The sequence below is a fragment of the Plectropomus leopardus genome, chromosome 10, assembly GCF_008729295.1.
Source record: "Plectropomus leopardus isolate mb chromosome 10, YSFRI_Pleo_2.0, whole genome shotgun sequence".
Classification (NCBI taxonomy): Eukaryota; Metazoa; Chordata; class Actinopteri; order Perciformes; family Serranidae; genus Plectropomus; species Plectropomus leopardus.
In genome coordinates, this window is record NC_056472.1 from 22,545,102 (window position 1) to 22,560,847 (window position 15,746).

General features: G+C 41.2%; 2 protein-coding genes across 5 annotated transcripts; both read left to right on the forward strand.

The window, feature by feature from the left end:
- The first annotated feature begins 207 nt into the window (after positions 1–207).
- cep97 (centrosomal protein 97) lies at positions 208–6,024 on the forward strand. The gene is made up of 11 exons (XM_042494600.1): positions 208–309; positions 1,178–1,320; positions 1,444–1,602; positions 1,734–1,835; positions 1,943–2,056; positions 2,158–2,324; positions 2,434–2,598; positions 2,765–2,943; positions 3,475–4,120; positions 4,278–4,353; positions 4,930–6,024. Exons 1-11 carry the CDS (start codon positions 273–275, stop codon positions 5,437–5,439), a joined length of 2,298 nt encoding a protein of 765 aa, XP_042350534.1. The 5' UTR covers positions 208–272; the 3' UTR covers positions 5,440–6,024.
- Positions 6,025–7,767: 1,743 nt separating this feature from the next.
- Positions 7,768–15,331, forward strand: nxpe3 (neurexophilin and PC-esterase domain family, member 3). Of its 4 annotated transcripts, none has more exons than XM_042494772.1 (7): positions 7,768–7,917; positions 9,346–9,368; positions 10,215–10,403; positions 11,294–12,075; positions 13,716–13,786; positions 13,887–14,108; positions 14,203–15,331. In XM_042494772.1, the coding sequence occupies exons 3-7, from the start codon at positions 10,311–10,313 to the stop codon at positions 14,766–14,768; spliced, it is 1,734 nt and encodes a 577-aa protein (XP_042350706.1). In that variant the 5' UTR covers positions 7,768–7,917; positions 9,346–9,368; positions 10,215–10,310; the 3' UTR covers positions 14,769–15,331. The 4 variants fall into 4 exon arrangements, with proteins under 4 accessions (XP_042350706.1, XP_042350705.1, XP_042350708.1 ...); XM_042494773.1 differs by lacking the exon at positions 7,768–7,917 and adding an exon at positions 8,153–8,216; XM_042494771.1 differs by lacking the exon at positions 9,346–9,368.
- Positions 15,332–15,746: the final 415 nt, after the last annotated feature.

A 15,746-nucleotide genomic window follows, 5' to 3' on the forward strand; every position in this document is an offset into this window, starting at 1 on the left:
TTGCAATAATCTCAGCATTTTCATCATTATTGTTATTAGTTAGCTTTTTTCTTCCTTTTCGAAAATCTGGCTGACGGTAGAAAACGACGAGAATTGTAGTCTTTTCAAGCCACAAAGACAACTCTCCCTAATGGGCGAGGCGGCATACATGAACTACATTTCCCATAGTGTCATTGGTTAAACAGTTTGACAAGCGGTAGACGCTTCTTGTCTTTCACATCACAGTCTGCAGCTAGTAGAGCTGTTAGCTAACATTAGGTGTTGCCGACAGGATGGGTGTATCGGATTTACAAGTCGATACAAATGCTGGTAAGTGTTTATATGTTTTTATTTGTTAGATGGTTCGTTGTTGTTGAACTTTAGTCATGGTAAGTACGTTTATTACTTGCGAGCTAACGTTAGCTAGCATGTTCTCCCGGTATAGTACTGCCATTAGCTTCCGTTAGTAACATCATGTGTTAAAGGATCAAAATATCCTGTCTGTCCTCTAACTTAATGCCAGACTCAAACTGTATTGCAGCAAAGTTTAACAAAATTAAAATATTAGACCAACTCATTTTGTGTTGCGATAATGTTCTCCAAGCTGTGTAGGTGAGGTTAGCCAGTGGAAGACTGTGACTAAGATATTTTGTTTTGTTACTTGGCATTAATTTAGATGTGACCACAATGTTATTGCTATACCCACAGCACAAAAGTGATTGTTTTCTCCACCTGTCTTCTCTATTACTTTCCAAAGAGGGTTACTGTTGATTTTCATGTGAGAGTTTAATAAAATTGGAGAACTTGCAGAGACAGATCAGAACAAAATCAATACAACATTTTAACGAGATATCTTAACTTTTTCTTTACACCAAAAAAGCTTGAAAAACGCTCTATCCTACAGTTTCCATTATGCAACTCATTAGCATCATTCATTAGTCTGGTTAATTCCCTTATCTTTAAACACCCAGTTTGAAACGCTGTTTTTTTCTGTCAATTATTTCTTAATAGTCTTTCCAGCATAACTCGAGATAACCTTGATCACAGTAAACTGACGGTTTTTGTGTGTAAAATTGGTGTATACTGTATGCTTACCTGCTTGAAGCTCTTTTGTGCTTTGTAGTCATGGTGATTAGCAAAATGCCCATTGTTGTGGTTTTCTGGTCTGTTTAATTTCTTCCTCCTTTGCTCCTACAAGGACCTGTGGTGGATCTTTCAGCCCGGGGTATGCAAAAGCTGGATTCAAACTTCATGTGCTCGGAGGACACTCACACTCTCATCTTGGATCGTAACCACATAATGAAACTGGACCATCTGGAAAGAAGCCCAGGCCTTCAGCAGGTAGTTAACCCCTGAAAACTCTGTGCTTGTCATTTTATTTCTTTAATTGCAGTCATGACTTAATACTGTACATTTTCTTGATTTAATGCCTTTTGATAAATTTTTGATTTTTTTTCTCTTTAGTTGTCTGTAGCGAGTAACCGTCTGGTGAGAATGATGGGCGTGTCTCGGCTAACAGAGTTGACAGTCCTCAATCTTCCCAATAACAGCATTGGATACATCGAGGGGCTCAGAGATCTGCCACACCTCAAATGGCTAAACTTGTCTGGGAACAACATTAAGGTGAGAAGAGGAGACATTCTCACACACTTTACTGATCAACGATATCTCATTTATTTGCAAAAATATAACTGCATAGATGAAACCATTTGTTTCAGCACATGTGTTGATATTTTCACTGATCTTTTACACAGGTCATTGAGCAACTCAACAACTGTGTTTCCCTTCAACACTTGGATCTGTCTGACAATAACATATCTACCATTGGTGATGTGACAAAACTGGCAGCATTAAAGGTGAGCGCTGGAGCTGGTGCCAAAAAAACCCAAGAATTTATTAACGTGCAGTTATTGTGTCAGTTTTCTTTTATATACCATTAATGAGTTTTCTGTCAATTTTGCAGACGCTGTTACTCCATGGAAACAGCATTACGACACTTCGTACTGTTCCCGCTCACCTACCTGCCCATTTATCCATTCTCTCCCTGGCAGAAAATGAGATCAGGGATCTTAATGAAGTAATTATCTTTTCCCTCACTTAATACAGCAGCGCTGATCTGCATTTAAATTATATAAAGGCTAATTATCATTGACCGACTCTCTTTTTCTTACTCCGCAGGTGTCATACTTGGCACCTCTCCATGAGCTGGAGCAGCTGTCCATTATGAGCAACCCTTGTGTTATGGCGACCCCCTCATTGCCTGGTTTTGATTATCGACCATATGTCATGAGTTGGTGTCTGAGCCTAAAGGTGATGGATGGCTATGTGGTGTCACAGAAAGAAGGGTGCGTGCATTCCTATGTTGTTACAGTTTGGGAAGTAATATTATTGTAGGAATACGATCTAAAAATGTTTGAATCTCTTATTCATTGTGCATTACTGCCACGATTACAGTCTCAAAGCAGAGTGGCTCTACAGTCAGGGAAAAGGGCGTTCCTATCGACCGGGTCAGCATGTTCAGCTGGTTCAGTATCTGGCCACTGTTTGCCCTCTGACATCATCACCAGCCCTGGAGACGGCAGAGGATGCCAAATTGGAGAAGATCCTCAATAAGCAGAGGTATAAATCTGGATTTATAAGGACCACTACACAACGTAAAGCTCAAAAAACACGACCCTGGGGACACCAAAGAGTATCATCAGTACTCAGTTCATGGCCATGACATCCTTGCCATACATCCCTCTTAATGGAAAATAATTACTTGAATGGCTTTTTTGTCTCTCAGGTTTCACCAAAGGCAGCTGTTAGAGGAGACCCGAGGAGGCTGTCCTAGTCCTCCTCGTCCAACTCAGCTAGATGTGGAGAGGCACAGTCCTACACACCCAGTCCCACAGGAGGGAGCCAGAGAGGTGAAGCAGACCAGTGCACCTGTGCCAGCTGCTGCTCCATCAGTCCGGGAGACAGGTAAGACGGAGTCTGTGTCCCCTCTGTGTGTCAGTTTTGGTGTATTCATTACCTACGCCAAAAAGGTCAAGCTTCCAAGTTTTAGATTGTTTGTCTTACAGCAAGATTATGAGCAAACTACAGGTCCGATTGTCATGAGACTTGGTAAAAGGATTAGCTCTGACCGAGGCAGAACACACTAAATTTTACAGCAGATCCGAATGCTGGGGCGTATACACAAATTATTTTCACTTGAAAAACACATTTTTTTCGTGTCTGCCCCATGTTTCCTAAATCCTTTCCAACTGGCGGCCCTTTGCTGCATGTCATCCCCATTCTTTCTCCCCCTTTCCTGTCACGCTCTCTAACTGCACTCTTATAAAGGCAAAAGCCCAACAACATTCTTTGGAAAAAAAATTCATTAAACATAGCATTAAACATTCTGCAATTTCCCGTCTAGTTTTTTTTTTTCTTTTCCTCTTAACAGGCAGTGGTGATGCAGAGCATTCTTTGTCACAATTTGAACTGTTTGGTGTGTCTACCTTTATACAGAGCCAGTCGTGCAGTTTAACACCTGGGTGAGCTGTGACTCCTCCCACCCATCACTGACGGTAGTTCGCAGCCCGAGGCCCAGAGAGGAGCACATCTTTTTGGAGGATGTGCAGACCGATGAGGAGAAACTCAATGGCAGCATGCTTTCCTCAGAGTCCACCTTCATCCCTTTCACACCTGATCTGGAGCCACAAATGACCCACTCTGACAGCGAGGATGAGACAGAGACATTTGAACCTGATTCTCTAGCTCCAAGGCGGCCGGCACAGCCCAAAAAGCACAACACAGCCAAGACGCATCATTCACCCTCAGCAGAAAAGCATGAGAGAGGTCCTGAAGAAGAAGTTATCTCTGGCGCAGCCACAACAGCACTGGTTGTCACAGTTACAACACCGCAAAATGATCTGCAGACGTCATCTGACTTTGGTAAAGCAGAGATGAAAGGAGCCCCCGAGCAGGAGGAAGTTGGTGTGTGTGCCAGTAAATCAAGTTTGATGGAGGCAGACACGGCAGCGGTTAAAATACAGTCATGGTGGAGGGGACAGCACACTCGCTGTTGTCACCCCATGGCCAAAGAGGTGCGCAGTGAAATCCGGCTGCGCAGGATGCAAGAGCACATCCTCTCCCTTTCTGAAAGGTTGGACAGGTAAGTCCCTGACCATCAGAATGGTTTATTTCTATTCCCCTTCTGTTATTAAAATGGTTGTACTTGAACAAATATTACATAAGGTTGTGGGTATACAAATATTTATTCACTAATATTTACAAAGATTAAAAACGGTCAAAATGTTATTTGTTTTCAGGGTGCAGCAGCAGTATGAAGAAGAGAGGTTACAAAGGCTGGTTCAGGAGGAAGCTGTCAAGTTTCTGTGGAAGCAGGTCAGTAATTTAAGTTTCATTTATCAAGTCAATCCATCTGACAGTAGATGAAAAATTTTAGACAGAAAATAGACTTTGTCGTCATGCTGCTCGCACTTCTAAAAAATGTCCTTAAAATTGTCTGTTAAGTGTTTCCCATAGAATTAGCATCAATGTGTGGTGGGAGCTGACGATGGGGAGCTTATCTTGTGTTTGTCCCTTTTGTTATCATTCTGTCTCTCGTCTCTAAAGTGGGACATTTTTGCACGTACAATCAATGGATAAGAGCAGCAGCAGCTGCTGCAAAGAAAGCAAACTTTTAGACCTAGCACAATGAACGGTTAAGTCTCATTATTAGGAGCACTATTGGACATATATACAATTCAGTTATTTGTTGAAAACAGTGAACAGTTCATGGCCAACACACTGAAAAACAGTCCAGCTCCAACAATATAAAATATATGTACTTGGCTGCAGATATCTTGATCATGGCAGGCCATCACAAATAAATGAACATGTGGGAGACCCTGATGTTGCTGTTGGCTTTGCATGATTTCACATGGCTGTCTTTAGACTTTTCCTGTGTTCTGCTTGAAGCTCCAGTCTATGCAGCAGTGGAAGCAGTCTGTGGAGCAGCAGCTGGCTAGCATCGGTCAGGCTGTTGTGCCTCCGGCTCAGACCTCAGCTCCCGCACTCTGTGTGACTGTCCCGCCTGTTGCATCCAGCACGACAAACCCACCCAGCACAGACGTCTCGTTCCCAGACTCCGGCTTTCAGTCAACCAGCGATCAACAGGCAGCGCTTGAGGACAGCTTCCTGAGCAGTGGGACGGCAGACTCTCTGAAGACGGTGCGAGCGCTGAGCCCCGTTCGTAGTGGCTTTGATGGTGTGGACAGCGCAGACTGCAGCCTGCTGGAGCAGTACCTCTCCTCTGTGCAGCAGAGGGAGGAGGAGGCTGAGGAGGTGATCAGTGACAGAACAGAAACACCACAGCCCTCCTCACCAGTATCACCCAGCCAAACAGCACAGTCCAGCTCCAGCCCGCAGAAGACATCGGACAAACCAGAAGCGCAAAGAATCGAGGAAACCTCTCCTGGCCCTGTGTGAGCACCTACAGCCAATACACACCTGCACAGAACTACTGAGTGTGTGTAGATTTGCACTGACTGTTGGATCGAAACAACTGACAACTGCACTCATCTTGATCACTGACCCAGATCTCAAATATCAGTGCACTAAGTTTCTGTTCATCAAAAAATCACCTTAATGTGAATGTAACTTAAGTTTTTTATACTTCACTACTTTGCTCTGTTATTTAACATTTTCCTCTCTGTGTAGAGACAATGATTGTGGTGTAGCTTCAGAATATATTAGTTACTTAAAAGCAATTAATTCACGATAGGTTGCTACCTCTACTGATCAAAGAACAGACATGGTATCCTATTCTCTTTATCAATATCTACTGCATTAAATATGTGTGATAACTACAAATAATCAGAATAGGAGTTGATGTGTTAAACGTAGTGCACTTGTAACCACGGATATACTATACATGACACAAGTTTACTATCTATTATCACACACTGTGTTAATAACCGACTGTTTTAACAACTTAAGCTCACATCACCTGAAAATGTTGTAGCATCTTTATCGTAAAAAAATGTAAATAAATCTGCTTTGTTATTTGTTTTATATTATGTTGAAATGATCAATTTCATGTGCTTATTCAGGGCCGGGTCACAGGGCAGCAGGCTGAGTACTCCAAACATCCCTCTTTCTAGCTATGCTTTCCAGCTCCTCCTTGGGGATCCTAAGGCGTTCGCAGGCCAGACGAGATGTATAATCCCATCAGCGTGTTCTGGGTCTGCCTCAGGGCCTCCTACCAGTTTGATGTGCACAGAAAATCGTTAACCAAAGACGACCAGGAAGCATCCTAATAGATGCCAGAAAATCTGATCATCAAATATTTAATTCAATCGGGTGGTGTTGTTAAGATTGGATCTCTTTTCCAAGAGAGGCCTGACGACTGGAGACATTTATAGAAACACAGTCAGCCAAACAGAAACAACACATCAAAAAAGGAATTAAGAAACATAGTAACAAGAATCATAAAAAACATCAGATAATAAGCTTTAAAATTTCCAAAGAGAATATAAAATCTAATTTGGGGGGCAGTTTGCAGTTTATTTTATTTAAAAAGGTGAACAGTATCTTAAATAGGTTCCAGCAACATAAGTGCGTACATGTGATGTCTAAGGTTAACGGGATTGTGGTAGATTTAAATTTTTCCTGTAAAGAAGGTATGTATTGCTAAAGAAAGACTGAATGTCTGTCACTGGAGTAGTTCATTAATGGACTCATTGTTTCTGCACAGCAGAATAGTAACATAACACAAGTTGTAACTTGTGGGGCATTTTGGTAGGTGGCCTCATCAATATTCAGGAGTTGTTGCCAAAGAGTGATGGAAAGAGTTCTAAAAAAATGTACGCAAGTAACAGTAGCAATGCCACAGATACTCCATTGCAAGTAAAAGTCCTGCATCAAAAGTTTTACTACAACAAAACTGCAGAAGTATTAAAAAATGTTCTAAAAATACAGTGGATACTGTCAGTTATACAATTACATTATTGGATTATTATTAATATACTCTAATGTAGCTGGTCCCAGTGGATCTTATTTTAACTTATACATTGTTTTGGTAGTTTAATCTTAATGAATCATGTTATAAACGGATGATAATCATTTTTAAGATCTAAATTAGAAAAATAACGATAGCTATTAAAAATGTAGCAAAGAGAAAAGTACACTGTTTCTTGCGGAAATTTTGTGAAGTACCCTCAAATAGAAAAACTAAAGCCAAGCCAGTTGCATAGATCAAAATTATTCATTTTTAGTTGCATACACTAAAATATCACTACATACTACTATTATCAAAATCAGCTTTAATGGCCAAGTGTAACAATCATACGAGGAATTTGGCTCTTTTCATTGTTCTCAGAGTAATTACAAAAAAAAGACATAAGAGATAATATCAAGTACAAAAAAAGTAAAGAAGACAGGATCAGTATATACTTGGTATGAGGTTACATTGACTGAATGACCAGGTACAGTATGTACATGAAGCTAAAAATACCTTACTGTATGGAGACTACCATGTGCAGGATTTATATATTGCTGATTGACGTAATAACTTCTAATATTTGAATCATTCTGTATGTGTTTTTATTTTGACAACCTGCTTCCAGGGCACCGGGGTATTGATGCAAGAGTATTATTATTGAAGTCTATGAGTAATATGGCACAGCTTTTATGTACACGAGTTTCAAATTACCGACCACCAGAGGGTGCCACAGCACTGATCCACACATAAACCCAAGAATAAACCCACCCCCCACCAACACGGTCCTGTTGTCCTCCCATCAACATAACTGGGTGCTCCTGATAACCAGACACTCCTCCGGTCTACTACACCGTCTCTGCTGTGCCACGCTAGCCGCAGCTGCGTCCTCTCGCCCGGTCAGCCGTCAGCTTCATCACCCTCCTCCGGCTGCGGTTCGACATCATGCTAATCTGTCGACGTAATGTGTAAGTACGGGAGCGTTTTATGTGGCTGCATCACCGGTGTAAGCTAATACGGTTGTTTATATGATATTGGAAATGTGTGTCGGAATCTCCACCCATGCATTGGATGTTATTACCGTCGCTCCGGCTCTTTGTCGTTGCTCCTGCAGCCGTTCATGTGACAGAAGCAGCTGACCGTGAGGACAGATCTGACCGTTTCTGATGTCTCAAGATGGAAGATTGTTCTGATGTGAACTGGAGGAATGTTTACACTCACCAGTGCCTTTTTTTAATAGAAAACTTGAAAACAGAGCGGTTTGACGGTCAGTATATCTGTCAAATCTGGTAGTTTTAACTTGTACAAATGACTATATAGAGACATTAGTGCTTGTAGATGAGGAGGGTTAAAACTGCAACGGTTAGCCGATTAGTCCATAAGACAGAAAATTAATCACGAATAGATTGAGTTATTTTTCTTAGCAAAAATGTCCCAAATTTAAGGGGAAAATAAAGTTTTTTGACCCCTGGTCAAACAACATAATATCAACCCGGGCTCTAGGAAATCGTGATCTATTTTTACTGTTTTACCTTGTAGAAATTTCTATGCATTGATTTCTATTTAGGCAAGACAGCAGGCACGATGTAATAACCTTGATATGCACCAGCATTAGTACATATTTGGGATTTAAACTGCAGCGGTCAGCTGATTAGTCCATAGGTTAAACAACATAAAAAGAATCGGCAATAGATCGTGTTCTTTTTTTTTATTTTTTGGCAAAAACATCCTGGTCAGAAAACATAATATTACCTTGGGTTTTAGGAAATTATGATCATTTAGACATTTCTATGCATTGACAAATATTTCAGCTCGACAGTAGGCACAATAAAATAACCTTGATTTGGAGTAGTGTTGGTAGATATGTAGGATTTGAACTGCAACTGCACTGACACATTTTATGCTGTAGAAAAAAAGGTGAAAGTTTCTTCAGACTGTGTTAACCACAGACCTTATTTCCAGGATGTTAACATAAATGTGTAAAAAAAAAAAAAAAAAAAACCAAAAAACACAGTCTCGGTTTCAGGATTCACTCCTGGGGTTCTCTAAAAGAAATCAATGACAGACTTTTAATGCCTTTAACTTCTCCTTGTGGTTACACTGTTTGGTTTTAAAGTCACTGCTATTATTTTGCTATGTCAATAGATCTGTTAGGTTTGTTGTCTTTTAGGGAGGACGTGTTATGGACAGTTACAAAGAGCCTTTTGTGAACAAGAGTTTTTTTCTTTTGGCCAGTTTCTGTACATTTTGTTTCCTTTCCTGTCCAGTGCCTCCCACTTCATCTTCGGTTTTGTATGTTGTTCAAGTGAAGTGTAACGCGGGTCTAATGCAGAGAGGACATAGTCCTAAAGCAGTGGAGTAGTTATAGGCTCTGTGTTTGTGTCTCCTCATTATAGATCCAACATCACATGGATGAAAGGTATGTGAGACAGGAATAGAAATGTAAAGAGCCATTAATGGAAAACAATTTCTGTTGCTCATTAGTCAGAGTCAGTCACTTGAATACTTATGAGTGGGTGAAGATGATGAAGAGAGCTTCAACAAGGAAGACAAATGACTGTATAAGCTGCCAGTATAAGTTGATTCATGCTTCCTTGTATGCAGTATACAGGTGGTGGGTGTAGTTTGAAAGAGAGAAAATAGTTATAGTTCATGCATGAAACTGCACACAAAAAGGTTTGTGAATTTCCTTGAGTAACTGGGTCATGATTTTTGTAAAGAGACCTCGCTGTTGAGTTTTTCAAATGTATTTTTTTGACTCCTTGTGCACCACAAGCTGAGTGCCATTTAATTCTATTATACTGTAGAGAAGGCAGACATCTCGGCAACTCACACCAAAACAATTTAGACTAAAAATTAGCAGTGCTAGTAAGAGGAAAAGTATGTGTTTTTGACTTACGGGTGAACTGCCCCCTTAAGTAAATGTAGACGCAACTTAATGGAGTATTTTACACTCCAGAAACAGCTTCGCCCTTTGTTCAAAACCAACAATACTACTTTTCTATAGATGGACATTTGCAGCTGTTGCATACAACATCAGTTACAAATATGCAACCGCATTCATCAGTAAATAAGAAGGCAGAACTCTGACAATTGATAAAAAATGATGATCAGTGACTACAAAAAGCTTTGGCGACTGCAGCAGGTGAAACTTTAACAGCAGACTGCAGCGTTGCCAAGACAGACAACACAGAGATCTAAATACATCCTGTTTTTTATGTTTCTTTATAAACAGTTTTCTGTTGTTCATCCTTCTTGTTGACAGAGCTCATTTGCTGATGTCAAGATGATGCCATCATCGCAGGTGTGACTACATAAGTGTGAAACAGGGCCTGATCATGGGAGACAGAAGAAAGTCACCATGTGCCGAAATCCGTCCAAATATGCCCTCATCTTCCTCTTCCTAGCCCTGTCTGGCCTCATCTTCCTGCTACGCAACATCCACACTGTGGAGGTGAGGAGAGAAGTGGGTGACACTGGGGGCGTTCTGGATTACCTTGAAAGGGAATGGATTTACCGATCATTTAGCCTTTTATTTTTAACAGCGTAGTATAATATTATCTTTTTTATATTGGTGTAGATTAAGGGGACAATCACAGTACAGGTAAGATAAAAATGGCTAGAACACTGTTATATATTTTTTTCATTTGTGTACTTAAAAATATTTGGCTATTCAAGAATTCTTTAATTGGGTAGGTATACCGTTTTCAATTTAGGCATTCGGATGTTCTTTTTTTTTGTGGAGGATAAATCACATTTCGGTGTTTGTGATCCTGACAAGTGCAGTTTATTAGTTAACAGTAATACGCAACAACAGATCATGATTTGATTGTTTCATTTTTCTGACAAAAATAGTTCTGTAACTGCTGGATCTGACAGCTGTTGTCTAGCAACACATCATCATTTTCCTACATACTAGCTTGCCAACCTGTAGAAGCTTGGTCTACGTGTAATGCATAGACTCAGTTTGTGTATGGCGGTGTCTCTCAGGCTTTGGTTAAACAAGTGTGTCCCTGCCTCACTAGACATCCTAGTAACATCTGTGACAGCTTGTTTACTCCCTTCGAAAGGCGGTATATCAAAACCTGTCCATGACAGCTGCTCCCCTCATGGAATTTTGCTCAAGTAGTTTTAGAGCAATGATACCGATCAAATGGGATTTCCTTGCTCTTCAAACATTGATACAATCTATAGTAACGTGAGATAACTACATAGATACATGGTGACACAGTCCTTTAATATACACCTGAGATAGGTTGGTTAAACATGCAACAGTATTTTGCTATTTCATGCATTTTTAAGTGCCAGTCATTCAGCACCCTTTAAATCTACCTTTCTCTTCAGAACTGGAACTGCCAAACTGCTTCAGCCCTCTACCAGCTCCAGAACAGGATCCAGTCATCCTTCATCCCAGAACATCTCCCAACATTTCATCACAATCACACCTTCTGTGCTCATCTGGGCCAGAAACCCTCCCCTGAAGATGAACTGGAAGAGCGCTACCTTTTGGACTTTATCGCTTGGCCTGGGCCTCCGCCTCGCTCTACAGCAAACTCTGTGCGCCAGACAAGTGACCCTGTGCACAGCCTGTTTGCCATCCTCCCAAATAAGGGAGAAAGGGAGTGGCATGTGGACGACCAACTGGAGGTCCTGGTCCAGATGCATGACTTCCAGGGTCGCCCCAAGCGCTACGGCGGAGATTTCCTTTTGGCCAGACTGCACTCCCCAGAGCTTGGAGCAGGTGTAGCAGGTAAAGTGCTGGACCACAGGAATGGATTTTATTCTGCCATGTTCCCGCTCCTCTGGGAGGGGTCTGCACAGGTTGAGATAACGTTGGTGCACTCGAGTGAGGCAGTTTCTGTGCTGCGACGACTTAGGGAGGAACGGCCTGATCGAGTGTTTTTCAAGAGCCTATTCCGCCTTGGCTTCCTGTCTGAAACAACTGTGTGCAACATGTGCCTCCCCCCTGACCAGCAGCCTCTCTGCAACTACACAGACCTTTATACCGGAGAGCCCTGGTACTGCTACAAGCCCAAAATGCTCAGCTGTGACACCAGAATTAACCACGCCAAAGGAGGCTATCTGAAACACCTCATCACCAACAAAGAAGCAATGCTCTTCCAAAGGTTTGCACTACTAAAGGATGGGGGACATGTCTCCTAGTATGACATACAGTATATTTTAGGGATTTACCCAACTCAGAATTATGTCAGTCAAATCAGATTTTCAATAGTCAACTATTCATTTTGTTTTCCTTACAAAGTTTTTAAGTTTGCATGGGCTCAGCAGGATGTTCAGTATGACAACAGCATTCATGTGATAAAGAAAACAAGCTAAATGCGCTAATAATGATCAGAAATGTGCAACAAAATTTTTGCTGACACCGTATATCCAACAAAACCAAGAGACTGTATCCTGTTGAGTTGCTTTGAGTGTTAAATTCACCTTTTCTAAGCAGAAGGACTCTTATCTCGCCTTTTCTGTGCTGCTGCCTGCATGTCCGTCTCCCTGTACCAAAGAGTAGTGTAAAGGTCAAGAGTACTCACTCTGCAGCAAAGTCTGGGGACCAAAATATCCCCAGAAGTACACTGCACAGAAAAAAACTGACTGCTTGACTTGAAGCAATCTCAGTTGACTGAAGGGTCTCCCACTGATGATGCAAATCTCTGGCTAAGAATTCACCCTGTAACATGATTCATATCATACCACCAGATTCTTGACAACACACAGCGCTAGTACCCATATGGACCATTCTGATGCAGTAACCTACAGTTTTTAAAATATGAAATTAAGCATTATGTTTTTAAATTATTTATGTCTTCAGTAGGAACTGGGCTGAGTGCCAAAGGAGGAGGGGTTAGAAAAATATCTGCCACCTGAAAGTCAAAGTCCCCTCAGTTGACTGAAGCCTCATTCTCACTGATCCAAATACATCTTCACCGTGTTTGAACGAGAGACTTAATAAGTAAGAGATATAAAAAGAGAAGAAACCACTGAAAAGGTTTCGAAAGACCTCTGTCCCTGCTGAAGCCCACTGTTTATTCTCCAGCCTGTCTGTAACATTGCACTGACACGCCAACAAAACAACCCACATACAGATAAACTGACAGAAAGGCAGACTCATGTGATGCAGCAGTGAGTTCCCTGACAGTGTGCTTGCAGCCAATCGCTGATATTTAGTGGGTTTACCCGTGTATGAAAAACCAGAAGGCATGCGCTAATCTTGAGGAAAGAGGGTATGAGAGTTTTTTCTTTTTGTCACTCAGTTTGTGTCTTGGGACGTTTTGAACCCCAGATGTTGGAAGAGAGGCTCTGAGATAATGTTATCATCTGCATTCTGCTTAGAAGTGGTGATTTTACAGCTCAGAGCAACAATACAATCTTTGGCTTTTGTTTAATATCTAGTGTTAGCCAAAAATGTTGGTTGTGTAGTTAGCACACATTAGCTAGAAGGGTTAACTCGCTTTACTTTATGCATGAGTGCACAGTCACCCTAAATGTCCCGTCGAACCTTGATCAAAATCTACATGGAAAAAAAGGGAAGGAATCGTAAAACATTCATGTTAAGCAGCCAAATTTTTGACTGACATAACTTTTAGTCAGACAAAGCCCTACCTGGAAAGGGGCGAGAGGTAGACTGATGCACTGTTAGTTCTGGTTTTGTCATGGGCTTTGTTGACAGTAACAGAAAAAATTTACAAAAGATTACCAGACATTAACACTATGTTGTTACTCTGATCACTTCTGTTTCTTTTTTTTCTCGTAGTGGCGTAAACATTAAAGTCCGCATACACGCTTCAGGATCCGACAGAATCAATGTGCTGCCTCCCAGGAAAGGTACAGTATATCTGCAGAGTAACATTTTTGAGTCATGTCACATGATTTGATTTATTCCATTAATTTAATTTTGTCTGCAACATTTCTTGCTTTGTGTCAGATAAAGTAGAGCTAGAAAGCAGCAGTATAAAACCAGAACCTATTAAGCTAGCCACGTCTGGATATTACTACGAGGACTCATGGAGGCCATTAAATGGCGTTACAATGCGCCAGTTCAATGAATCATCTGCCATCACTCAGTGTTTGAAGAACAAGGTGATCAACATGTACGGAGACTCAACCGTCCGGCAGTGGTTTGAGTACCTCATTGCTTTAGTACCAGGTAAGTCTTTTTGTCTTGTGTTTTGTTTTTGTGCTAAGCATTTTGGCTTGTGTATCTTTCTAACTGCAACAAACATTCATTTCACCTTCGACAGGTTTAAAGGAGTTCAATCTGCACAGTCCTAAAAACGTTGGGCCTTTCATGGCGGTGGACAGCACCCATAATATTCTATTGAAGTACCGCTGCCACGGCCCTCCTATCCGCTTCTCCACGGTCATGTCCAGAGAGCTGCGGTATGTTTCAAACGAGCTGGACGGCCTTCCTGGGGGTCCCAACACTGTTGTGGTCCTCAGCATTTGGGCCCATTTCAGCACCTTTCCTGTGGAGGTGTACATACGGCGGCTCCGTCACATCAGACGGTCACTGGTGCAGCTTCTGGACAGAGCGCCGGGGACAATTGTTGTGATCCGTTCTGGAAACCTCCAAGCCCTGGACCAGGAGGTGAGCCTGTACAACAGCGACTGGTACTCTCTGCAGCTTGATGAGGTGCTCCGGTCCATGTTCAAGGGACTGAACGTGCTGTTGGTGGACGCCTGGCAAATGAGTTCAGCGCACCACCTCCCTCACGCTCTCCACCCTCCTCCAGTCATAGTCAAGAACATGATAGACATGCTTTTGTCTTATGTTTGCCCGGAAAAGAAAAAGAGCAAACCAATTTAGAAGAGCAGTGACGATAGTGGATCTTGTTGAAGGAAACAGTTTACTGAGTGAATCCAAGCCAGTTCTTCAGTTCACAACAGTAAGGCCTTTTTTTTTCTTTTTTAAAGTTTTCTCCAAAGCTACACACCCTTTAATGAGATTTGCCTGACTTCCACTGTAGTGCTGATCTCTGTTTACTTGCCTGTTAAACTTCATTTTGAATCCAACAAAACAGAACTCAGAAAAAAGCCAAAGACTTTGGCAAAGTGATTGTTACTTTCCATCTGAATTTTTACACAAGCTTCCATATATGGTGTTTGTATACCGTCAGTTTGAACCTTTATTTATATTTGTTTTTGTTACTTTTGCCAAAGCAGAAGTCAGAGTGGGTTTTTAAGATTTTCCCTCAGGCTGTTGAAAATGTGCTCTTTTGCTCTGAGGCCATGTTGCACCATGTTGACCACACTTTGTTCCTGGTGTCAGGATATTCATAGTGACATATGAATTCCAACTTTCTTGAATTATTTGTTTTGCAAACTACATACATGAACTACATTTGCCATTAAATCTCATCTATGTGTGCACATTTTGTCTTATATTTTAAATGTTATATTAGGTGTCTACTTTACTCATGGTGAACATCACTGTAACTCATTTTAACATAAAAAGGTTAAATCGGTTGTGTTTATCATCCAAATATCTTTATAATTGTTTTGTTTTCTAAAAACCTTAAAGGAATACTACACAGAATTTTCCTAAAAACAATATAACTCATATAACTCATACAGAAGTAATCCACTCTCAGTGTGTGGCAGTGTGTGTTTCTGCAGAGACTATGCCATATGCCTGTCTGACTGCCTGCCTGACTACAACAGTAACCAACAATCCCACATAGTACCTTTAATTCTTGTTATCTAAAAGACAAAACCTGCAGCTTAACCATAATTTAACTTCTTGAGGAACATCATTTAGCTTTATAATGTCACTTGAAGATCTGAC